The sequence below is a fragment of the Mycteria americana genome, chromosome 5 (assembly GCF_035582795.1).
Source record: "Mycteria americana isolate JAX WOST 10 ecotype Jacksonville Zoo and Gardens chromosome 5, USCA_MyAme_1.0, whole genome shotgun sequence".
Lineage (NCBI taxonomy): Eukaryota > Metazoa > Chordata > Aves > Ciconiiformes > Ciconiidae > Mycteria > Mycteria americana.
Genome location: NC_134369.1, coordinates 12,492,088 through 12,518,895, shown reverse-complemented (window position 1 = coordinate 12,518,895; position 26,808 = coordinate 12,492,088). Strand labels below are relative to the sequence as shown.

At 38.7% G+C, this 26,808-nt stretch overlaps 1 protein-coding gene across 3 annotated transcripts in view; it reads left to right on the top strand.

The window, feature by feature from the left end:
* The window catches only part of AMPD3 (adenosine monophosphate deaminase 3), a 37,335-nt gene extending 12,965 nt beyond the window's left edge, over window positions 1–24,370 (top strand). For 2 of the 3 annotated variants that reach the window (XM_075502150.1, XM_075502152.1), the window contains exons 7-15: window positions 9,051–9,245; window positions 9,493–9,624; window positions 10,466–10,629; window positions 11,830–11,956; window positions 12,806–12,969; window positions 16,549–16,669; window positions 18,128–18,301; window positions 19,434–19,544; window positions 20,483–24,370. In XM_075502150.1, the coding sequence (XP_075358265.1) occupies window positions 9,051–9,245; window positions 9,493–9,624; window positions 10,466–10,629; window positions 11,830–11,956; window positions 12,806–12,969; window positions 16,549–16,669; window positions 18,128–18,301; window positions 19,434–19,544; window positions 20,483–20,659 (1,365 nt within the window). In that variant the 3' untranslated portion in view covers window positions 20,660–24,370. Of the gene's footprint in view, window positions 1–9,050; window positions 9,246–9,492; window positions 9,625–10,465; window positions 10,630–11,829; window positions 11,957–12,805; window positions 12,970–16,548; window positions 16,670–18,127; window positions 18,302–18,527; window positions 18,612–19,433; window positions 19,545–20,482 lie in introns of those variants that run through there. The other variant, XM_075502151.1, reaches the window with a different exon arrangement.
* The last annotated feature ends 2,438 nt before the right edge of the window (window positions 24,371–26,808 follow it).

The window sequence follows — 26,808 nt, the reverse complement described above, 5'->3', positions numbered from 1 at the left end:
CTGCATTCTCTTGAAAGCATGGAAGCACCAGTGTTACGCTGCTTCATTTGCTTCACTTTCCTGAAGTTGAGGAAGTTACTGGAGACATAATGCTTCAGTTTGATAGGTGAGGTTTCTTCACAAAGCAGTAATTGTTGCTGGTGTTTTTAACCACTTCAGGTCCATTTTGTATTGTTTCTATATGCAACTGGAAGAGGTAGTCCTTATTTTGTAACTTCAGGGTTTAGATCAATACTTTAATCCTTCTTGTTATGTTTAGTACATCAAAAAGTCCTTTTGGCTTTTCCCTATAGTGTCCAGTGTGCTGACTACTGAATGTTTGCTACTGTTGTGGTAATAAACTGTCAAATACAAAATGTGCTAAACGAAAGTGTTTGAATGTACCGCTGTCTATCACTAGGCTAGAGGCATATGGGTTCTTAGGTAAATGCTAATGAATTTCATACTTTTAACTGTTAAGTGTATGGATGGGAGGATCTATTAGCTCATTCCCTCAAGCAGGACTCAAGTGGCAGAGACTCGACTCCTAATTTGACAGTTTTCGTGCATAACCCTGGACGAGATATTTAGTCCATGCCACAATCAGAAAAAACACTTCACTAGCTGACAGAGACATTAATAATAAAACACATGGTGACTGAGGGGTGCAAAGGACAGATGTGTGGATCGGGTAACTGCCTAGACAATCAATTTGATTACTGAGAAGCTGTAATTAACAGGATTGTACTTGCTAAGTTCAGCTGTTGATTTAAAAGCAAATGTTCAGTGTCTCTGGGCATATCTTAGTTATTTTCTAATTATCTACTATTAAATAAGCCAATTTACAAATGGATTCATGTTGTTCAAAAGTACAAAATGTGCATCACTTCCCCTCTGGCAATACCCAAATTCAAGAGAACATGAACAAGCTTGCTCTTCTCTGGCAGAGTTCATTCCTACTGCTAGTTATTGCTTTAAAAATTCTTGCTGCACAGAGTTAATCTTGCTTAAAGTAGTACTTTTATGAAGCAAGCTTACAAGTAGTATTTTTATGAAGCACTCTCTATGGAAAGTAAACTGCATTGTAGATAGAGTTCCTGTAAGCCCCCAAATAATCATGTTTTCCCTATGTCTTGCTAACCCAAGTAATGTTTGGATCTGTAACTTCCCCGAAGTGCTTCCTCCCTAATAACAGTATTAGCAGTGAAACTTACAATATGAAACAGACACTTCTAGGGCCTATATTTTCAGGATGTCTCTCTGTTAGTCAATCCTAAACTGCGTACCGCTCATAAGGAAAGCAAGAAATAAGATTCACCTCCCAAAAGAGCTGTTAGTGAAGTTGTCTATTACATCCCTCAGACACTAGTGTGGAGATCCTGGTACCATCTGTTTGCTTATATTAAAGAGCCAAAGTAACTGATGGAAAATGCCAAAATTAAAACAGTTATGAATGTAGTGGCAAGGTCAATCAGTGAACATGTATTACTGCATTTAGAAAGGTACAGTAGAAAGCTGGCCGGCATTATTTGTTGGCATGACAATCAAAGGTTACTGGGTTTTTTTTCCCTTCTGCCTGCCCCCTTTCCCCCTTTTTTTCCTGGTTTAATAGGAATTCTCCTCCAGTGAGCTCATCTATTTAACAAATCCCAAGATAAGGCTCCCATTAAATAAGGGAAATGTATGTGTATATCTTACATATTGGACTTAACCAGAATGCAACCAAAGATATATTTTGCACTGATCAAGCTGGAACTAGAAAACTGCCCTTTAATAACCAGGCAAATATTTCTCTAGGCAGACAAGAATCCACAGGTGGTAAGACAGTGTGGCTGGCTCCACTTGGCTCCCCACAGGAGGTGGACAACTGTCTGTGTAGGAGAATGCTAACTTTAGAGAAGACTCTTGAGTTTGCCGTCAGCAGGGCTCTCCCACGTTCTCCAGCTGATGGATAGCAAAGTGCAGTCAACACAGATTCTCGACATAACTCCTGGGTTGCCTGCATTAAGGATGAAATTAAGTAATAAGACTTTAGCTTTACAGAACACAAACTCAGAACTGAGTTTTAGCCTTTGTGTACTAGGATTTCCTGCCTTCCAAAGCAAGTATGTGAGGTTTTTTGAGCAGGGCTTCCAGTAGACCACTGTGCCCAACAGCCTCAGATAATTCGGAGCTGATAGTTCAGTTTTTTTAGCTGAAATACACCTTCAAAGTAAAGGACCTACACCTGAATATTATTTTACTTTTATTAAAATTTTGCTAATTGCAGGAGGCATTTACTGTGCTTTCTTGGTCTTGGAGCTGTTCTTGTTATTAGGAACTTTGGTTTGTCTCTATTGTTCTTTCTAGGGGGGAGGTTGTTGCCTTTTTTTTTTTTTTTAAAGTTGAAGCCAAGATATTTGTTTACCTAATGTATTTGCTACCTAACATGTATTTGCTACCTTTATGACGTGTATCTACGTACTGCATTGGCAGGTGTTCTGCACTGCAGATAGCTTTGATGTAGTTTTCTAAAGATGAAAAAAATGACAGCCTAAGCCTCCTTTCTCTCTTTCGCCATTATTTCAGTGTGTCAGCAAACCAAACCTGAGGATATGTCATAGCAGTGACTTTTACACATCATATTCTTCTGCCTACAGACTCACTAGCTCAGATGCCTAACCTTGTGTGGCAGCAGAGCTTTGGCTCAGGCCAGGGTAACTGTGCATGGAAGAATGCAGTTTCTAGAGTGGCTTATGCAGCCCCGCTGAATTCTGTGTTGCAATAGCTGGTTCCTGCTGTGACATACCATTTGGTCTAGATCGTTGCAACTGCTTTTTTTTTTTTAAAAGTATTGGTTAGACAAAAAGGAAGTAAATTCTAGCTTTTGTTTGTGACCGCAGGGTTGAAATACCACTTGTTACTTCTAAGAAAGGAAGTTAGAGTGGGTTTATATACCTTTAAATTCTATAGATCTCACAAAATACTGAATGAAATTAACAGATGTCTGCTTTTTAAATGTATGATTAAAAGCCTCGTGAGTGAACAGTGAATCTATACCTTAACTTCCCTGAACTTTGATTCATTCTGAGGTTGCTGCTTTTTTTTTTTTTTCTTCTCCCCAGTAGCGACTTACTGAATGTGGTGATGAAATTCAGTTTCATCATATAAACCAAAAGTGATAGTGAATGGGAAGACTTATGGGTTAGCATCATGTTCAAAGAACAGGAATGCCTCTGTGCACCCATTAGCATTACAGGTAGTGGTGCCTTACCACTGTTAACTGGCAGTAAAGCTGTATTTTGTGCTTTCAAAGCACTGTGCATACTACTTCTCCTCTCCTATCTTGCAGAGATGCTGAGGTAAATTCTTGTGTCAGCCCTCAGTCTTGCAAGTGAGCACGAAATTATGAGGCAGAAAGCCATCAATCATTGTAATGCAAAAATTCTGTAGAGACCATAAAGAGAGCTTTTCTCTGTCCTTTCTTTTAGTAATTAAAAGAACAGAAAAAGAAATTTGTTTCTCTTCGTAGCAGTGTATTTCTGTATTTGTGTGAATACAAACATTATAGGGCTTGATTCCGTGCCTTTTGCAATGAGTGCAGCCAAACAAGCTGGTGACATAGGGATTCACATCTCCTGTCTCCTGGTTTCTGCGTTGCTCTGGATGGCATAAGTATGGATTTGACAAGCTCCTGAGGGGCTCTACCCAGCTCTAGGGACTATTTTGGCTGCCAGGAGCATTACTGCGCTACCCTAGGGCAGAGTATTTTGTGTCTTCTGCTGCTCATGCCTGTTACAGAGCTGAAAGGAAAGAATCAAGCTCATTGTATAAAGCTGTTGCATCCTATCTGAAAAGCTAATGCAGTATGAATATATTGGTGTGCAGGGAATCTAGCAGTGGGATGTGGAATGATTTCCCTTCAATACAGTGTTGAAGTAAAGGCTGCAGAGGATTCAGTGTCAAGTTCATGAAGCCCATAGTTATTGGGGTAGAAGTATTTATGAGTTAAAGTGCATATATTTAGAAAATCAGGTAGTTTGCAGCTCTGGATACTACTAATCTATGCACTGGAAAAGTTCAGTATCATTACAAGGGTTGCCCTTGGCATTTGTTTTTTCTGTATTTATCACTTATTGCTCTAAACCTAGAGCATATGCCTAATTCACTGCAACACTATTTCTGATATGCACACATAAGCATCCATAAAATAGATCTGAGATGGTTGTTTTGTGGAGATTTGAGAGACAGTGGAAGGAAAGAGAAGCAATGCAGGAAGATGAGGGAGGCAGAGTGGTTTAGGGAAGTTGGTGCTGGTGGGATGTGATTTGGAGGGCAATGGGAACTCCTTTGAGCTGTAAGTTGTACACTGATGTAACCGTCTTGACTGAGAAGTACACGCATTTCATCCACAAAGCCTGCAGACAGAATGGCAGGTGGTCAGGTCAATAAGGAAAGGATAGGGCTAGCCTGAACTGAGAAGGTGCAGAGGAAGACAGGCTGGCTTCATTACATGGAGAATTGCTGAGTGAAGGGAGTTCTACCATCCTTTAATTACAAGAAAACTGATGTCCACCATTGCTTGAATGAGATGATGGTATTAAAAGAATTAAGGAAACCTTTGTGTTAACAGTTGTTTGCATTTGTTAAAAAGGTGAGTTCACTGAAGGCATATTATGTGTTCCAAGATAGGCTTCTCTCAGTCATTGTGTTTCTTCTTTTCATTGAAGATTAATGTGACCTTGAGTAAAAGGTTTCCTCCTGGGGGGAGGGGAGAATAAGAACTGCAACAGGCAATTTGGCTAAGGGTATGCAGCTGAAGTATTTTTCCACTAAGGAGAAATTGGGCTGGAGTGGCATTGTAATAAATTTGGAAATGCAGGCAGAATGTTTGCAAATAGAAGCAAATGGACCTTGTGGTGGGGGCTTGTTACTTATGGCCCAGAAAAGCCTCAGCTTACTTCATGTATTGTATGAAGAACAAAATAATAACAGCTTAAAATGGGACTGGTTTTGTCTTTTTTGGGGAGAGGGAAGAGGCAAAGGGGGCATTTGTCACCCTTATATGAACTCAATCTGTTAATTCTTTTAGTAGATGCTTTCATAATAAATAGCAATGAAAATAGTAACAAATTCTTAGCAAGATAACATTTCAAATAAAAATAATAAAAAAATTCCTAACCATATAAACTATATTTAAGGATTCTGTGTTTAGATGCTTCATTTAGATAGGATTGTACCCTGAATTGTGAAAATGCACAAAAGTATACACACTAATTAATTATGTACTAGGGTAGGTCAAAGCTCAAGTCATTAAAACCTTCCAAAAAGTTGCATTGCTTCTAAAAAAAACAATGAAGAAAAAGCTGTGTGATATTCTGTAAGACTTTTGTTGTTACTGAAGTTGCTGCTTACCTAAAATTCAAAATATACTGTGTGGTTAAAAAAGGTAGCCGAAGTACTGCATATTCTCTGGAAAAAGCATCAAAGAGACTCGAGGAAAGTCTTTTTACTCTTGGAAAATAAATGTATTTAGGGAGAGGGAGGAGGAGGAAAAAAAAAAAGAAAATCTTGGTTCTCAGAGAATAAGCCTGATGTGGTTAGCTCAGCTCTAGAGCTATGTGTGATATGCTTGTGGTGACTGGAGAAGATTTCGCAGGAACTTACTGAATTGCAGAGGCACACTTGAGAGAATTATTTCTCAAAGGGAAGCAGGACTTTAAAAGAAATGCAGCTACTACTGTGTCACGTAATCCTTGCATACAAGGAAACAAAAGAAACAAAATGTCTCCTTGCTTTCTGTCCTTGCCCTCCTAACAGTAGTGAATTCATGTTGATTTAAATAGAGGAAGTGTTTTGTTTTGGTTTGGTTTTTTTCAAGACTCATTAATTCCAGTAGCTGAGCCACCACTGGAACCTAGTGCATTCTGAAATTCGATAAACTACACTTATTCATGTTCCCTATACCTGGTATTCTATGCTTATGACTTGCTTTTCCTCAATGTTTAGATCTTATAGGGCATCTATTAACTGTTATTTCGCTCTCCCATATGAGTTGACCAAGCATAGTAGTTTGTAGTATTTCGCTGGTCCAGGAAGAGTTTATAGTAAACAACATTTGTTTCTAAAACAGATGTTTATTAACCTGAGTATGCATATATATATTGCACTTGGGTTCAAATGTCTATACAAGTACTCGGAGGAGTGTAATGATATGTTAAGTGGAGCTGTTTTTACTATTTTAGACACAGCATTGTTTACTGTGCATTAGTAATGTACTTCATGTTGTGTGCTTTGAGACAGTAATGTGTTTCTTGCTTTTTCATTTAGCTTTAAAGTGTCTAGCATATTTGAATGAGGCAGTGATTAACAATTAATGTTTAGGATTCAGTTTATATCCTGGTCTTTAGTTATGCTATTAACATTCACATGGAGATAGATTTACCCTTAGAAGGCTGCAACAACTTCTGTATGTATAAACTGCAAATTAAATGACTACAGGTGCCAAGTAAAACAGTGGCGTTTCTGTGGACTGTGTGTCATAGCATAAGCTGAGGTTTACATTGCAGGAGTATGGCTGTTATTTATTCAGGTGCTCTGTGATCCGTTTCCTACTGATCATTAAAAGCAAATCAGGACGTCAACTACTTTTGTTGGTGGAATCTGAAAGCTGCAGGCATAGTCACTGCACAAAGGGGAACACACTGGTCTCACGTTATATGTGTTCACGTTTGCAGTTTCCGGGACAGAAGAGTCCTGGATGAGAGTCCTTGCAGAGATGTAGGTTCAGTGACACCTTATGGCTGGTTTATCTGACAATTCCTTCTAGTGCAACTTCCTGCATACAGGCTACGTGGCTCTTGTTGGGAGCATGTCCCTGGGAATGCTAGTTACTTGCATCTTAAAAACCACAAAATGTAGTTAAGTATCTTTAGGAACTTGTATCTAATGTCAGCGTCCAACCTTCAGATCTTGTTACATCATTGCTTGTGAGATTGAAAAGCCCCCTCTCTGCCTCATGGTCTCTTGGATGTACAAATACCTGTATACAGTTGATCAAATTAACTCTCAAATTGTACCTTGAAAGCCAAATAAATTTCATTTTTACAATCACATGGTAGTGTGGGTTTTCCAGCTCCTATTTCCTTTTGTGACATTTCTTGGGAATGTTGTCAGTATTTGGGTTTTTTAAACCTTCAAATGTAGACAGCAAATCTGGGTGCATTCTGACAGTTGCATTACCAGTGTTGTGCAGAAGCAAGATTATTTTTTTATTTCTGCTTTGAAGCTCCTTTCTTACTCTGCCTGAGGAGTTAGAGCAACCCTTTCCACTACAGTTTCACATAAGACTTCATGTAAAGTGTTACTTATAATAATTCCAAACCATCTCCTACCAATATATAGGACAGTACTGTGTGGTGCTTTTTAGACTTATTATCTGAACCATCCTGTCCCTGTTATATATAATCCTGAAACTTGTATTACAAACTGATTCTCTTGCTTCCTACTCCTTCTGCAGAACCATTCTGCCAGTTGGTCTTGTAAGACTTGTCTCCAGTACCAGGCAGTTGGTGCACAAGGCAGATGTTAGAAATAGTGACAGTTGGCGATTACTTCTGACCACGTCCCTGTGCTCACGGCCATCTTATGTTCAGGTAGGGCCTGGGCTGGAGGAAAATGGGAAGCTTAGCAGACAGGCTGCAGCACTGTGGCGTCTGGGTGAGCTGAAACTGCTTCTGCTAGGATTTGGCAGTCTGGCCTTAAAGGCAATTTCAGAGTCTGTCAAGCAGTCCCCAGGGCTGTTGTGCTGCTCATGTGTCAGCTGTGAAATCTAATCAGAACAGTGGTTTGTTTTGTTTTGGTTTTAAATTGGTAGGAATTTGTTGGCAGAGTAATTTCATTGTTTTGCCTAGGACATGCATTGAGCTGTTTTGTTTGATCAGAATTTCTCAAGGAAATTCAAAGCAAATGGACCCTGCAGCAGCCGCTCTGTTGCTCCACACACTGGCTGTTGCTGTGCTGTTAAATTCCTTAAGGCCGTTATCCTAGCTAAGGCCCATTCTTGCCTTTTGGGTACTTGGTCCTTAGGAACTGCAATTAGTATTACCTGCTTTTTCAAACAAGAAGAAGCTGGGGAATATACCTGGTTTTCTTCTATTCTTTATTGATGTAGTTAAGATAATAAATCCTTGCCTGCAGGGAACTGCAATGGATTCGCTTTACATACCTGCTGGAGGCACGTAAGGAATTACACATACTGAAGGGAAAACTTAAATCAACAAACAAACCCCCAAATCTCAGCAGTAGTTTCTTTGGATTGTGTTCTAATGTAGGCTGCTCAAATAGCAGTGCAAGCTTCTGAGCAAAAGAAAAGCATACCTGTGGAAACCATTTAGTTCTTGTAATTTTTTTTAAAAATGGGACTTTACCAAAAAACTGAAGGAGTGCTCTCAGCCCTTCTGTGAAGCTTGCTCTTCCCTTAGTGTGTGAAGAGATCTGAAGAAACTGAAAAATCTGTCACCATTATGAGTTGCTGTATTATAAATAAACTTGGAAAAAATAGTGACAAAATCTCTCACGTGTACATTTTGCAGTTCTAGTGACCTAAGATGTTTCATGTGGTTGAAGTACAAAAATGAATTGTGCTTTTAGAAATGGCTGAGAATTCCAGGTCCTTTCAGTTAGAGAGGATGGTTACAACTAGTGTCTATAACTAGAAAGACATCATCAATTCATGGATGAAATAAAAGGATACTAAAGGATCAGTGTCCTTTAAGGAAGTATGAAATTTCATCTGAACCCATGTTCTGTGATTGGCACTTATAATGTATCTTAACTTGTTGACAATTTTCTTATTTAAATAGGAAACTATTAATTGAGGGCTATTTTATTTATAGTTCTGCTTATTGAATAATTCCTCCAAAACCAAAATCTCAGGGTTCTGAAACATTTTGACTTCCTTAGGCACTAATCCATTTGTTATTTAAGGAATATTTTAGAAGGCTGTAGTCATTGTTGTCACTGACATAAATACTTCGCTAATTTAAGTTTGTGTATATGGATGATGAGCGTGAATAACCTTTTGATTTCAGGTTGATACTCATATCCATGCTGCTGCTTGCATGAACCAGAAACACTTATTGAGGTTTATTAAGCACACATATCAAACAGAGCCCGACAGGATTGTTGCAGAGAAAAAAGGAAAGAAGATGACTTTAAAGCAAGTCTTCGAAAGCCTTCACATGGACCCTTACGACCTTACTGTAGACTCTTTAGATGTCCATGCAGTAAGTCTATTAAAATGACAAAATAAATGAGAAAAAGCTAAGCTTTCTAAGTGTGAAATTCTGGTTTCTACAGTTTTTGCATGATAACTTATTAAATCAGAATTTGAACTCATGCATTACTTTGCATGTTTGAAGTAAGTTAGCATAGGCTTTTTCTTTTCTGTGCCTTTTATTGCTACGCAATTTAATTTATAAACTATTGTGTGTACTTAAAATCATGGTTATTTGCGTTTTTTTTCTCCTCCAGGATCGTCAAACATTTCATCGATTTGACAAATTCAATTCCAAGTACAATCCAGTTGGTGCCAGTGAGCTGAGGGACTTGTATTTGAAAACTGAGAACTACATTGGTGGTGAATATTTTGCTCGTATGGTCAAGGTAAATAAGTTTCAAGCTTGTCCAGCTGTAGAGAAATGAAGGTTTGTGATGTCATAATTGTATCTAGAGCTAACACTATGGTTAAGTGATTCCAAGTATTGGGCTTGCTCTAGCAATTAATCGGAGAAGGACCTCTGCTAAGTCAACCACTGCTGCTTTCTAAATAATCTTATGAGTTAGAAAATCATACACATAATCAGTGTATGAGTTCAAAGCAGAGTTGTGTGCTGTTTCAAACTAATGGAGAGCAGCCAAGGGTCAATTCACTGGCTTAGTATTTTGTTAGGATGTAGTTGGCTAGTGGTAGCTGCTAGGGAAGGAGGAGCTAGGGAAGCGCCTCTGCATAAACCTGTATCTGCACACCCATGCACAGGCTTCAAATTAATTTCTTACAACAAAAGAATTAGTAGTTTTCATGAACTAGATGTCAGCTCTTCTTAGATGTATAGAAGTGCTTGTCTAAAATTAATAGCCTTAAAATTGCTTACTACCATGGATTCTGGGTCAGATTCTCCATTGGTCTGCATATTTTATGTAGTCACTTACTACAGTTTAAAATTGGTAAATCAGAATTAAACATACGTCTTACAAAGGTGTTAGTAATAACTGCACAAGAATATTGTCCTTTAAATCTAGGTGTTACAGTTAGTTATACTCAAATGTTATCTGAGATAGATGCCTAAAATAAAATAATGGATTAGCAGACAAGAGATTCCCTTTATCTTTAAAGGGTGACAATACAGTTATGTCTGGTCTGAGGAAAATACAATGATAAATATACTACTAGCTGCAAATGATCTTCAGTGTCCATATTAAAGCAAATATATTTATCACTTAATAGGAAGTAGCCCGTGAACTAGAAGAAAGTAAGTACCAGTATACAGAACCCCGCTTATCCATTTATGGACGGTCTCCAGATGAATGGCTGAACTTGGCAAAATGGTTCATTAAGCATAAAGTTTATTCCCCTAATATGCGCTGGATAATTCAGGTTCCCAGAATCTAGTAAGTAATCAGGAGCTCTGGTAATTTTAATAGTTTGAAATCATACCAATGATTTGTTTTAATTTCTGATATTTTTTAGATGGTTTATGAGCTGTCCTGTAGTTCTATTTATAAGCAACAGCCTGGGAAATTTATTCTTGACCATTGCTGCAGTTTTCCTGACAGTCTGGGGGTGGAAGACAGGAGATGGGGTTTGAATCTACTCTTTATGAAGCTATTCAAAACTACTGTGAATGATTTGTAAGTCTGAAGATGCTAAAACCAAAAATTACAACTGGGTGAAATTAAGCTGCATTCAAAGGCAAGTTAAAATACAATTTAGTAATGAAAATAAATCAACTCTTGAATTCCATAAAGGCGCAGAAAATGCTCTGTAAAACTGTTATCATCAAACTTCCTCAAGATCAGTGACTAAATGACAGTGAACTTGGAAATGCAACCCAGATTGCTGATTTGCAAGCTTAAATCAATTATCAGCTTTTTCTTAGTTTTTAAGCATCCTTTGGGACTTTATTAAACAGTTCTTTGTTTCTAATACTGTATATTGTAATACAGTCTCCCATTATAATTTTGTCAGCCTTAACAGCTGAGCTTCATGTTTTGAAATTGCATAGTTGGAATATGAATAGAGAAAGAGCTGTCATGGTCACATATATCCCCCAGAATGTGTTTCTCATTAGGGAGAAAGTTTCTCTCCTTTAATTTCTTACGTAGCAATTTCTTACATACATAGTGGAGTCAACACTTCCGTTAAGTCATGCACTTAATGACACACTGAAGTACTGTCCCTCTTTTCTGAGAGGCTCACTAAAGCAGAACATTCTGCTTTCATTTGGAGTAGTTACAACTTTGGAAAACAGAATCTTTCACGGGAGGTAATTCCTTACCTCCCCTATTAGTACTTGGATTGCTGTAAGGGACAGGGTCACTGTTCTTGAGACAGCGTCTACCCCTGCATACTGTCTCTATTTCTGGAGCACTCGGGAGTTTCAGCAGAGCCTGGATGAAGCAGAGTGCCAGGCAGTGCAGGAAACAGAGCACAGAGACAATCCCTGCCCTGACATAAACTTTGAATTTCTGAATCCTGGTAGAACTGAAGCTGTAGAATATACACAAATAACAGAAAATATGAAAGTGGAGGAAAAATATAAGCTGATTAAAGAATGGTCACAACTGTGTATATTTTTTTTCCCCATTCAGTGACATATTTAGGTCAAAAAATATTCTGCCTAGTTTTGGGAAGATGTTGGAGAACATCTTTGTACCTTTGTTTGAAGCAACAATCAATCCCAAAGACCACAAAGAATTGCACCTTTTCCTCAAATATGTAAGTATGTTTGGATTTTCTGTCTCGCATGAAATGGATCCTCTCCTGCTCATAAATTTTGTTTGTCCACAGCTGTTTCCAGACACTAAAACAGCTTCCTCTTCCATAGATTACTTGTTTTATTTTGTTTTAAACCCCTGACACAGAATTTAATAAAAGCCTGGGTAAGGTCCTCTTGTCAAATAGTTGCCATTTATTTCCTCTGAAACAGCTCAACAGCTATTTATTTGTCCTCTCTGTAATCCTCTCTATAAAGAATGACCAAAAAAACATTCGCATACTCTTGTGCAGAAGGAACATAGTAATCCAGGATGTGTATCTTTGAGCTTGCCTCTGGGACTGGCCTCCAAAAAGGAGGCAACTGAAAGGAAGCATTGTGTAGGTCCTGATGGGACTCAGAAGAGAGGTGGGGATGTAGCTGCTGGGACGTGATTGATTAAAAGAGACATTTCTGAGTATGCCCCAAATCAGAACTCTGAGGTTTCCTGGGAGCTTCTGGCCTTCAGCTGCTTTTCAAATAACAAAGCAGATGAGTTTAAAGGATTATAATCCGGATTTGAGGGAGTTTTACAGGCCTATGCTCCCCACAGGAGTCTGAAGGCTTTTGTGCACATGGGCCTCCTACTTGTCTCAGAAGAAAAAAAAAATGGGTGAAACTTCCTTTGAGAAAACATTTTATTCCTGCTGCCTGCATGGTAGGAGGGCAGAGCAGCAGGACTGCTAGCATAAGGAGGGAAATTAAGAAAGAGGACTAGATGTTTTGTACAAGCAAGTCCTGAAGCAAGGCTAAGAAACGTTGAAGTTTGCTTCTTGACAACACTGATTTCTGCGAATCTCTTCTCCCACCAGGTGACTGGCTTTGACAGTGTTGATGATGAATCCAAACATAGTGGCCATATGTTCTCTGACAAGAGCCTTAACCCTGACCTCTGGACCAGTGAGAAGAATCCCCCATATAGCTATTATTTGTATTATATGTATGTGAATATCATGTTACTAAACAACCTTAGGAGGTAAGTAGTAATTTTTCTCTTTTACAAAGCTTCCAGAAAGAAAAATCAATAATCTTGGTCTCAATCTAAGTCAGTGTCTAGATCATATATCTTTTGATATATGATAACCTGAAGCAAAGGTTATCTTGAATTATTTTAAAGAGTCCAAGAGGAGTACATGAGTTACTTTGAAAACATTAACTGCAAAATGAATTCAAATGAACTATTCAGAAATTGTAAAGGCATCAGATTAGTATCTTGGTTTGACATTTGTGTGTATTTTTGTTTTGTGAATTCCTTAAACCTGAATATATCAAACAAAACAAAAGAAGAAACCCTACAAAATTGACTTGTTGACCTTTGCTTGGATTCACAGTGGATTTCCAAATATAATGTACCTCTTGGTAGCTTGCGATATCCTGGTGATTTAAGAGACACAAAGTTATGTTGTGAAATATTGGTTTAAGGGCTGCTGCTGTTATCAAAGATAGACAAAGGAGGACATAATTATAAACTGCACATCTAGCTAGCTAACTTTAGCATGCTTGTTAACTCATTCAGTCTTACTACTTTTGAGACCGATGTCTAGGCAAGTAATGGAGGGAGTTATGATACTGAATGTGAGATCATGACTGTAAAAGCAGATTTTGGCATCAGGCTTAGTAAAGCCAGAAATTCAGCTTGAGGTTATGTTCCTGACTTTGTGGCTGACTCACTGAGTGATCTGCACAACTGACTCACATTGAGGCACAGTTATCCATTGATATTACGGTGTCATCACTTACCTTGCAAGGATTTGGTTCATTATTATTTATAAAACGTTTTGGGTTTTTCTTATAGGAGGTGCACAGATTTGTCATTTTAACAGGTCTTATCCAAGTTAACATTCAATATGTTATTTCTTCTCTCCCACTGCTACCTCAAGCATTTCTTTCTCTACCACCCTATATAATCAAAACTCATAATAAGAACATCCACCTTAAATAACCTTGTACCTGCAACAAATAGGCCTAATTGTTAGTTTTCATTCTATAACAGAAAGGACAGAGTACAGCAGGTATCTAAGTCATCCCTTTTTCCTGACTTCTTTTACGTTCTCTGTAGTCTATGGTTTTTTCTTTTCCAAAGACAGAGATTCTGTCAGAACTTATGCATTTGAGGGAGCTGGCGGAGGAGCTTGCCAAGCCACTCTCCATCATTTATCAGCAGTCCTGGTTAACAGGGGAGGTCCCAGACGACTGGAGGCTTGCCAATGTGATGCCCATCTACAAGAAGGGCCGGAAGGAGGATCTGGGGAACTACAGGCCTGTCAGCCTGACCTCGGTACCAGGGAAAATTATGGAGCGGTTCATCTTGAGTGCGCTCAGCAGGCATGTGCAGGCCAACCAGGGGGTCAGGCCCAGCCAGCATGGGTTCATGAAAGGCAGGTCCTGCTTGACCAACCTGATCTCCTTCTACGACCAGGTGGCCCACCTAGTGGATGAGGGAAAGGCTGTAGCTGTTATCTACCTGGACTTTAGTAAAGCCTTTGACACTGTCTCCCACAGCATTCTCCTAGAGAAACTGGCAGCTCATGGCTTAGGCAAATGTACTCTTTGCTGGGTAAAAAACTGGCTGGCTGGGCGAGCCTAGAGAGTTGTGGTGAACGGAGTTAAATCCAGTTGGTGGCCAGTCACAAGCGGTGTTCCCCAGGGCTCTGTGTTGGGGCCAGTTCTGTTTAATATCTTTATCAATGATCTGGACGAGGGGATTGAGTGTGAGTTTGCAGATGACACCAAGTTGTGTGGGAGTGTTGATCTGCTTGAGGGTAGGAAGGCTCTACAGAGGGGACCTGGACAGGCTGGATCGATGGGCTGAGGTCAAGTGTATGGGGTTCAACAAGGCTAAGTGCTGGGTCCTGCACTTGGGCCACAGCAACCCCATGCAACGCTACAGGCTTGGGGAAGAGTGGCTGGAAAGCTGCCTGGCAGAGAAGGACCTGGGGGTGCTGGTTGACAGCCGGCTGAATATGAGCCAGCAGTGTGCCCAGGCGGCCAAGAAAGCCAATGGCATCCTGGCTTGTATCAAAAATAGTGTGGCCAGCAGGACTAGGGAAGTGATCGTGCCCCTGTACTCGGCACTGGTGAGGCCGCACCTCAAATACTGTGTTCAGTTTTGGGCCCCTCACTACAAGAGAGGCATTGAGGTGCTGGAGCGTGTCCAGAGAAGGGCAGCGAAGCTGGTGAAGGGTCTGGAGCACAAGTCTTATGAGGAGCGGCTGAGGGAACTGGGGTTGTTTAGTCTGGAGAAAAGGAGGCTGAGGGGAGACCTTATTGCTCTCTACAACTGCCTGAAAGGAGGTTGTAGCGAGGTGAGTGTCAGTCTCTTCTCCCAAGTAACAAGTGATAGGACAAGAGGAAATGGCCTCAAGTTGTGCCAGGGGAGGTTTAGACTGAATATTAGGAAAAATTTCTTTACTGAAAGGGTGGTCAAGCATTGGAACAGGCTGCCCAGAGAGGTGGTGGAGTCACCATCCCTGGAGGAGTTCAAAAAACGTGTAGATGTGGCATTTTAGGACATGGTTTAGTATGCATGGAGCTGTTGGGTTGATGGTTAGACTAGATGATCCTAGAGGTCTTTTCCAACCTTAATGATTCTATGATTCTATGATTTCTTTTTTACCTCAAGGTCATTTCAACTAATGTTTGAAAATCTCCCTAGATAATCATTAAATATTCCTTATGCCTAGGTGAGATAATGACACAATTCATCAATGAGTCAGTAAAACTGTTCATCCTGTTAAACATACTGAGTATTTGAGGCACCACCACCAGTCCATTCCGAGATTGTTTTATACTTTTGATAGTATTAGCAAAGCCAGCAAGGATGGATTACATCCTCACATCCATTTTCAGGAGAAATGTTACTAAACATCCATCCTAGAACTGCCTCATACTCTAGCAGTCCTTATTGAAATTCTTTGTTTTGAACATCTCCAAATACTTATGGGACATTTGTCTGCACTGAGTAATAGGGTTTTATAACCTAAAACCCAGCATCATTTTTAATATAGATGAAAAAAATAAAAGTTCTAGAAATTATAGTGTGAAGTCTAGTGTAATAACTAACACTCCTAGATCATCATGCTACTGAGGGTGTGGTTTCATGCTACAATTAACCTGGTGACATGGCAGGTTATCATCACACTAGGTAGTGTTAGCTAACTCTTGGCAATGTGCTTCCACTTCTTCCATCATTCTGAATCTAGGAATTATGCAGCCACAGGCTGCATCAGTTCACTTAGCTTTCTATCGGCCAGTTCCCTCAACTGAAGTCAGTTCAATAACTGTTCACCCAGTAGCTAAGCAATTGCTAAATGAGATGTAACTGGGAAAGGAAAGAAGGAAGACACAAATATGTCAGGTGGTAAAAGGGGCTTGGGTGGAGGGACCTGCCCCTTTAGACAGCAGCCCACAGGTAGGCCTGATTAGATGTCACGTCAAACTGTATGAGAATGTGTAACTTTTTTTTTTTAAGTTCCCATATTAATGATAATTATATACAAAATAGATGAAGAACAGTGCATTTTCTGTTAGTGGAACTTGCTTTTAATCTCCTCAGGGAAAGAGGCATGTGTACTTTTCTGTTTCGACCTCACTGTGGAGAAGCTGGGTCTATCACACACCTTGTATCAGCCTTTCTGACAGCAGACAACATTTCTCATGGACTGCTCTTGAAGAAGGTATTGCTTGGTTGCTCACCTAAACTAATCGCTGACTGCTTAGATGTCAGTCACTGGTTCAAACAGCAGTCACCAAACTGACTTTATCTGGGCAGCCCCAAATTAATTTTCTTAGCAAGGCACAAGTAACTCTTCGCTTTGATCAGAACTAAAGTAAGCTCAGCTGAACTTCCTATTTCTTATTTAAGCTACAAAAATACAGCTTTTCCTAAGTGAATACTTTAAAGCTATGTCTTTATAGGGAAGATCAACTGTTCAGATATGTCAAGGACTTGGCAGCACCTATTTTTGGTTACTCCAAGCAGAGCTAAAATTACATGGAAGAAAACTGCTTAGACTTGTTACTACTCCCTGGTTTAGGTCCCAGAAGAATTTAAGGAAAGTGCTAGTTTCTTCTGTACAGGGACACAGGTCATTTTCCCTGACTGGCATTCCTGTACTTTGAGGTTCATTCAGAAGTTCGTTAAGGTTTTGATTATATATATCTAGAGTAACTGGGATCACTTGATCAAGAAATTTAACATAGCTGTATAACACAGCAATATTTTATATACAACTTGATTGTTATGACGGGACAAAGGTTATCATTCCTGGCTGTCAGTTAATAAAAACCATCACACAACTCATCCCCAGGCCACCGTTTTGTAATTAAAATAATTGGTCAGTGGGTGGCAGACTTGCACCAAGTTTATTGTAATTTTTTGGCAAGAGTTCTCTTATAAGTTGGATTTTCTGGTTAATGCTGGAAAATTCTCTCTGTATTTTTCAACACATCCAAGAACAAAGAAAAATTTTGCCTGAAAACATCTGATGTTGTGCTCAGAACCACTAATTCCTAAAATTACACCCAGAGTAGTACTAAGGCTGTACGTGACCAAAGCATTCTCCTCTTCACTCTCTCCTGCTTAGCCTGGTGCGATAACCTGGCATAGCAGATAATAATAATAATAATAAAGGCACTTGTTAGGTTCACAGGTTGGTTAAGCCAAAAATAGTAATAAAAATGTGGTGACCACAGATTATTTATATTATGTGCAACAGCAACACATGACTTCTAATAAATTAAAACTTCTGCTCCTAAAATTTACCTATTGGACTGCAGTTTTGAAAATAACAAATTGCTTAGCAGTTATCCATGACTTTCAGGTTTTGGGGGAAGGTATGCAGTTAGTATCAAATGCAGTGTCCTTAGTAGTCATAGATGCTTACTATCTACAGTAATATTAGTCACCATATTTTTAAAGAGAAGATGACATATATGTTGAAGAATGTAAATTATTTTTATATATTTTTCTAAATATAGACTTCAAAATATTTTCTAAAGAAGTCAGAGTTTAGTGTCAACCTAATTTTTTTTTGGTCTTAGTCATCCCTCTGTAATGCTGTTTCCACTTTATCCAAGGGAAATCCTTCTTTTTTCATAGTACCATTAAATGCTGATTGTGTTTTGTTTTGCAGAGTCCTGTCCTCCAGTATCTTTATTATCTTGCACAAATACCCATTGCTATGTCTCCACTTAGTAACAACAGCCTGTTCCTGGAGTACTCAAAAAATCCACTGCGGGAATTTCTACATAAGGGACTTCATGTCTCTCTCTCCACAGATGATCCTATGCAGTTTCATTATACAAAGGTAAGAATTGTAAAAAGCACTTGTCTTTGAATTTGGGAACAGTACCGCATAGGTCTGGAATGACCTGAAAGCTATTTTATATCATTGTTTAGGATATGAAGTTTCATGTCTTTCAGTCACTTCATTCATTATTCTTCCTCATTCTTAGTCTACTACTCTCTGTTAGGTTTCAGAGGGAAATGTCTGATTTCCTAATTATGTTTCTTTTGTACTCTTGCCTCTCCAGTGTTGGCTGTTGAAGTATAGCATGAAGGATGAGGCTGCAGGGAGGTTTGAGCCTTCATAAACAATCCTCTAGAGTGCCAGGAAAGTCCAGTTTCCTTATTAATAAATCTGGGGAAGTACATTACAAAAACACCACATGGAATCTCTGAAAATGACATATGAGCTGTTTGCTCAGTGAACTGAAACTGATTCTTGCCCTTCAGTGGCCTGGCAGGACAGAAATGCCTGGTCACTGGTTTTGATGCCCCAATTTTGTGGTTGGCACTGACGTGAGTCATGCTGTGCCTTAGAGTAGCCTGTACGTTGCTCAATTGTCTGTGTTTTGAGGACAAGGCAAGCTCTGGTGTGTTCCACCCAGGCTTGCTTCTGGCCCATGGCATGTCTCTGCTAGAAAAGACAGAGAGCTTCTGTGGGTGCTTTCTGCATGGATGTAACACAGCACCAGCCGAGTTACACGTAGTGTGGAAGATCCTCAGCTGTGACAGCCCACTAGAGTCAGACCCAACCTCCTTGTGAGAAAGGTCAGAAGTGAGAAATTGCCCTGCTATCTGTCTGTGTACTTATTCATTAAAGATTTACAACTAGATCCTCAAAGGTGTTTATATACCCTGGGATCTCATTTGAAATTGCCTAATAAATGCCTCTAAGGATCTGGACTGCAGGCTGCAATTTCTTAGACTAAGATAACTGGATACTCAGTGCCTATTAATTATTTAACAGTCGCCCTTGGGAAATTTGAAATAAACAATTCTGTTCATTAGTAACTGTGATGTTAAAGTCTTAAACCTCTAATTCTTCACAGCTATCTAAAGAGCATGTATAAATTCCTTAATTAGTAATGAGTACAGATCTCCATTTGCATCTTATTTGCATATAATGTAATATTAAACGTATTTTGGTGATACAGGAAGCTCTCATGGAAGAATATGCTATTGCAGCACAGGTGTGGAAACTAAGTACCTGTGACTTGTGTGAAATAGCAAGAAACAGCGTACTACAGAGTGGATTGTCAGATAAGGTAATTATGGCTGAAAAAACTCTTTTGTGAATATTAGGGCAAGCAGGAACTGAGAAGTCAGTAGTCTGAAAATTGAATAGTAGGTGCTTATGCAATATATTTGTGCACATCCCTATCCTCTTTTCCAGAAATATTCACAAACTATCTGCTGTGCAGTTTTACATTAAAAAAAGTATTAACGTTACATTTTTCCTCATTAGCTTTGTTTTGGAATTCCCAAAACGTGCAGAGAGACCAGGTGCCTGTTTATACTCAGTTCTGCCTCTAGTCCCAAACCTTTAATTATTTGGGTGATATCCCTTTGGCAGTAATTTTATACATCACATGTTGCACTGAGTAAAAACAAACTGCCTGTCATAAGCAAGATATGTTTTTGCTTAGAAGGGAGTACTACAGAAAATATTCTGGCTTAGATAGGCAGTCAGATTAGATTAAATTCCCTTTTGGCTTTAAAATTCTATACATTTGTGGCTTTCTCTAGGACTTATTTTAGAGCATCCTCTCTTCTATGTCACTTTCAAACATTCCTCTCGAGGAGATGGTATGTGAAGGGGCTTTACAAGTATATTCTGTTGTTTCTTCCAATATTCTCTAGTGACAACTACTACTTTTCCTCTTGTGCAACATTTAACTAACAAAAAGAAACCCAAACCTCTTCTTGACCTCTCCTATGAAAGATGTAGTAGTGAAGACTGAACACCAGCACAAAGGGTTGTAGCAAGCCAGACTGAGTGCACTGCTGAGTAATTATATATATAAACTTTGGCCTTAAAATCTCCAAAACTGGTTACGACTCTGAGGTAAAGTTCAATGGCCAGCTGGTTGAAGCTGCTCTTTTCACTTGCACCGGAGTCATTCAACTAACAGATACTCAGTTATACAATAAAGCAAAGCAGTTGAACTGACTTCTTCCTTTTTATGTTTAATCCTGTTCACAGGAAAAACAGAAATTCTTAGGGGTGAATTACTGTAAAGAAGGGCCTGAGGGAAATGACATTCGAAAGACAAATGTTGCACAGATCCGGATGGCCTTCAGGTATGAGACACTGTGCAATGAACTTAGCTTCCTGTCTGATGCTATGAGAACAGAAGAGATTTCTACTCTGTCGAAGTAGTTACAAACTCAAAGAAACCAGAACATTTCACTCCTAAGCAGGATAAGATGCTAATTAACAGTGAATCATCTTGTCTTTGACGCTACCAGGACTGAACAGTACAGAGAAAAATAGAGTATCTGTGGAAGGTAAACAGCCTTTGCTGTTATCTTTTACTGCATTATTCTCATTGCAAAAATTTCAGTTTCTACAAACATTAGGCTTTGTAAGATTGCTGTAAATATTAAATGCAAACTCAGAATTATGTAGTATTTGTTTCATACTGTCTTAACTGTGCACTATGTTGTAGCCTGGAAAACAACAGAAGATATTCATAGCGCATCTGTGATATGCACCTTAGGATTCTGCAGATGCTGACTATACATGCACCTGTTTGTGTCCTGCTAGTCTCAGTAGCAATCATGGCATTTAGCACTTGTAAGTTTAACCCTTTATTCATTAGCAGTTTGTATGGGGTGCATAATTTTGAGGCTAACCTTTCATTCTGGAAGGTGTTCTGACAGTTTTTATCTTAATGTTTCAGCAGTTATACTGGAAAACAAGAAAAACCAAAATCTGGTAGTCTTGTTTAATTAATTACTTCCTGTTGTCAGGTAGGATGTCTGTGAAGAACAGCAAATTAATGCTTTTTAGTCTAGTAAGTAGAAAACATGGTGTCAAAATCATCACTATTGTACATTGTAATAATGAGTCTAATTATATCATGAAAACTTTGTCTTGAAAGTTGAGAACACTTTTTTATTGCTTTGTAATGGGAATATGTGGATATGCCAGTTCAAATTACTTGGAAATTTATGCAGATAATTTTGGTTGCATGTAAAGAGAAATTTTTTACTTGAACAGAGGAAGTGTTCTTATGAATCAGTGGTAGAAACTCCAGACCTGGGTCTGGTCCTACTTCTGACATCTTTTTACACATTTGTGTTAGTTTGTATTTTAGTCAATTAGAGCTGAATGAGAAGTCAAACTGTCTATTTATATAGAAGCTAGCCCACTTGAAACATGTCATTTCAAATCATGTTACGTTAAACTTTTTATTTATGATGGAGTGGCTAGTAAAATACAGCTACTGGAATATTTATCACTTGCAATCTTTTTGCTATTTGATCATCCTTCTTAAGACACAGTACTACTCATTCAGAAAGGATTAAAGGTAATAAAATGATAGCATCTATCTATTGTAGAAGCTGCATGTAGTTTCACACCAAAAAAGACTTGAGGGTAGGGGCAGCAGAGGATGTCGATGCCTGTAAGTCCAACATTACACTGCTTAATTTGAAGCCCTATAGCCCCTAAGCTATAGGATCTTGAGCTTATGGTTAGAGACCTGGGTATCTAATATAATACATAGGGAGGTTAGGCATCTTAGAACAGTAATTCAGAATTAATGCATAAAAAGCAAATAATGAATACTAGCCAATCAAGCCTCACTAGACCTAGAACCCTGCATATTCTACTGCATCAGACATCTTGTGCCACTTGTATTTCTTAGGCCAGGCCCTTCTCCTGGGGCTTGGGCACCTATATCCTTCCTTTCAAGAGCTGATCAGGTCTCACTTTCCCTTGTAAATGCAACCAGAAGTAGCAGTGGTGACATCACCAGTACCAAACAACTCATTAATGGCATAAATGTATATAATGCATTGAAGACATACACTCTCTCTTCAGGCTGTGGCAGTTCAAAGCAATACCTACAAGGATGCTTTTTTAATGTACCTGCTGTCCTGAATGGTGATTGCAGGGAAATGGCACCAAAGTAAGGGAAGGAGGAATTCCCTATCACCTCCTATAGCTGTGCAGCCCTATAAGAGCCCCAAAAGACCCTTAGGAACCAGCCTTGGAAGTAAGGCTGCTCTGAGGGAGACCGAGGCACAGGAGCAGAGTTCTGGCCATCCAGTCACCATCACAGTTAGGCAGTGACATGCCTAGGCAGCTGCAGTGATCCAGATGTTCTTCATCCAAAATATGGTTGCAGACAGGTAGGGGGAGATATGACTTCAGCTCTTCAGTGACCTAGCCTAATGTCTGCAGCGTTCAACTAGTGCCAGATTTTGTATTCCTTGTGCAGCTAAAAATCGTGTGAAACTGTGCTACGCTGCTCAACTGTATGACAATAAAATTGTCCAAAGCTCTTAGTCAACAACGTGTATTGGTCTCACTGTCAGAAACTTTAGCAGCTCATATAATGCATTCTCAGGACTGGTGAGTGTAATTTTCTTAGGATGAAGTCTGAAAACAGTTGTTCAAGCATTTCAGCTGCATAAAATGCAGATGTCTTGTTTTCATTAGTACAACTTACTACTAATTTTTTATCAACATAACATTATTTGCCTGAGAAAAGCATCTGCGTCCAGGCTAACTGAGCAACATGCTTGGTTTGAAGAATTTAAATATCAGGTTTTCATCTGATAAACATTGCTTTACTTGGGTTGTTTCACCTGAAGATTGCTATCAGTGCTGCTTTTGTTGTCACTTAGATTTCTTATTTAGTTTTCTTAATATTTTTCCAAATTTGTGTATGTTTAATACCTTTTCAGCTTTCCTTACCTCAAACACATCGAGTTCTAATATGTCTGTAGCTCTTATTAAAGGAAAAAACCAAAACTTGATTTGAATATTCAGTTAATGGATAGTAATCGGGATTTTGACAGTAATAACAACACCACACAAGTGGCCATGACCACAAGTTCTGCTTTCTGTGCTTCCTTGTGTGCTGCTTTTAAGGATAAATTGAGCTAATAGTGTTATATTTAGGGAAACAAACCGACGTCCTTTCAAGCTTCCACTATGACATCTCTTTTGGCCATCTTTTAATTAGGCAAAAGTTCTTAAACTTCAGCTTCTTTTCTTTTTTGAAGTTGCACTTTTGTTCTAATGTATGGCTGTTCCAAATAACCTTGCAGTCGTAGGATATGTATGTAATGAAGGGCAGATCCAGTGCTGAAGTGTTCCTGACCTCTGAATTACTGGTGTACACAAATTTACTCAAATGCAAGACAGGGCAGTTGCTGATTCCCCGCCCCTCTGGACAGTGGTGAGATCAAACTTGGGTACACCACAGCTTATGTTTTACTCGAACAGAAGGGGACTAGAAGAGCATCATTGTAGGTGGTGATTGGGGTGGGTGTTCATCCTATTTTCTCATCATTTCATTGTGTTAAGGTTCAGGCATTACTCCAGACTTCCTTAAATGTTTGCTCAGAGCATTTTATACTCTCACCTAAAATAGTTAATTATGTTTATTTGATGATGTTTACAGCATATCTATTGGAACAATTTCTAGTGCTGCTCTTCCATTCTGTTACGTTACTTAAGGCTTTTGCTCTGCCACTGGATAATACAATTTTTTTTTCTCACCCCAGAGCTACCTTATCTTATACCATTGTTCTTGTGGCTAAACCTTTCTGTTCTATTTGCCTAGTTAAAATCGAAGTCTGAAAAAGGATGTCTGTAAAAACTGCCTTTTCTTTCTGTGCCTGGGTTAAATGATGTTTATCTTTTGCCTCTTGTGGAAGCATTAAACATTACACTAATAAATAAATTGTAAAAGAATATGGTTAGGGTTTTTGTGTGTGTATACCTCTCAATAAAATTGTAGCTGCTCAAAATCTCTGCATTCAAGTAGAACTAAAAACCTATGCAATTAAACTGTTAGCAGTACAGACGACTAAACCAAAATTAAGGACTACCACAGCATGAAAACTGCAAAAACCAGTGGAGATAGAGAAGATAATGAGCAGTATTTAGAAGGAGCTAAAACCATAGCTGACTTAAAGCAATTCAGTGCTAACGAAAACCATTTGTGCCAACAGAAGACCTGGCCTTAAGTCCTGAAGTGAAATTGTATTGCAGGGCTGTCCCCACTGTCTCTTGGTGCCCTGCTCATCCAAACTGGGCATGGGGGTAGGGCATGCAGCACCTCTTCCTCATCCTGGAGCCTCACCTTGATAGTGAGAGTCCTGACACCTCAATTTGTTGAATTTTGAATATTGAATTTTTTGAATATTGAATGATATTGAGAGTCAAAACAACTGACACTTGCAGTTAAACTAAGCAGTACGCTGAACAGCTTCATCTGACAAAAAGAACACAACTGGGAAGCCAAGTGACAAATTGAAATAAATAGTTAATATCAACATAGACATTCTGCTACAGTCAAGATGACTTTTGAGGAAAATGTTTAACACAAATTACTTTCTTCAGTAGGAAATGTAATACAGATTTTTAGATGAAGATTAAAATGTGTGTCTCTTTCTGTACACAAACAGCACTCATGAAGCACAAGAGTACAGACTCATGTAACTGAAGAATGTGTATTTCTCCCCCACACCTCTCAAAGCACTAAATATCAATGTTAAGCAGCACAGAGAATAGTATATATAATAGTGAGACACCACCACCACTCATTCATTAATCATTAACTATGACTAATGGGTACCGTCTCACATAGAAAATAGTTTTTGGAAGGTCTATTAAAGTGGGTTGGAACGACATTAGCATGGAAGCACAGACTATTGTTATCAAACCCCTACCTTGTTCCACGTACAATCAAATTCCAGAAGGGCAGGTTTCTGACTAATTTAAGCTTAATTCACAAAAACACCTTGTAGTTTTAAATAGCACTTTGAACCAAAGAAGAATGCTCATTTAATTACCTGTAGGACAGCATTCTTCATTCCACCAGATTCACACTGCGCAAAGTTCCATCCAAGTTCACAGAACTGATAATTTTTTTTTTAATTTCAGGCCTACAAAACCCATGCCCAGTGTTTAGTATTTTAACCTCTATAGGTTAGTGAGGTAAGCAATCATATGCTAATTAACATCTTGACAGCTCAGATACAAAAGTAGAATGTGTTGTCAGAGCCCTCACGGCCATAACAGTAACTGGAACATGGCTAGTTCACAGCAAAACACGTTATCTGGTGATTGTACGCTGCGGTTACTGGAAAAGAACACTGTCCCATTCAGGTTAATTTCAGCTACACATAGCAACAGGAGAAGAATGTTCGGTCTTTGGAGTATGATGCCGTATGATAAATTCTAGGCCTTAGAACCAAACATCTGAAGAAATGACAATTAAAAAAATTCAGTTTTGAAATTACTAATTTTTAAGACACACTTATAAGAAAGCAGAAGTCCATTCACCCACTTAAAACAGGTGAGGATAAAACCTTATGGTAAGTTATCTTCAAGAGTCATTTAACAACAGAAAAACAAAAAAATTCATTACTGTAATATTAGTCGCAATAATTACTTCCATTACTTAATAATTATAATTACTTCCATTACAGAGCACATGTATTTAGTAGATACAAAATTAAAGAATTATGTATATGCAGTGTCAAGAATTAAGACCAGACAGGTTAACATACAGCTCCCATTTATATCAAGCATCTTTAAGGCTCCCTGAGGAGGCTACTGTTCCAGGATTCAGCAGGACACAAAGCACAAAGAACCACAGCTAAGATGTTCCTTCTAAAAAAATAATGCATTTGGCACATACTGCCACACAGGGGTGGAATTTAACAGTTCAGTTCAAACCTATAGCACAGATATCTCACTGGTTGCCTTGTGTTTCCAGAACTGCAAAGAGTATAGATTAGAAAACCTTTATAATTATATACAGAAGTCTCTTTAAAGGAAAGATATACAAGTTAAATATGCCATTTCCCACTAAAAAACCAAACATGCACATTACATTACTATGGTGTCTAAACTTGAAACCTAGTAAACATAAACATTTCTAACTTCCTCAAGTACACCTGCCTCCCACTGCGTCTGTCTACTGGCAAGTTCTCCAGTTTTAATTTCCTCATCTGTTAATGAACTGCTTGCCCATTTCTCACTTGGCTTCAAAAGTTACATTAGTTATATACTTCAATTCTTATTAAAAAATGGGAAAAATCTGAGAAGAAAGAATCCTCCAAACCTTAGCATTCTTAAACTTTAAAATACTATCAGAAACATGATGGAATAACTTGGAAAAAAAGTAAACCACACTTCTCTGGGGAAAAAAAAAAAAAATCCTCTCCCCAAAGAAACCTGCTCCTCAATACTGTCCTTTTAAGAAGTAGAGTTGTTTAGCTTTTTCCATCACTGCAGAATGTTCCAATTTATTTGTTTTGACAAAAGAAAAATAGAAGAAT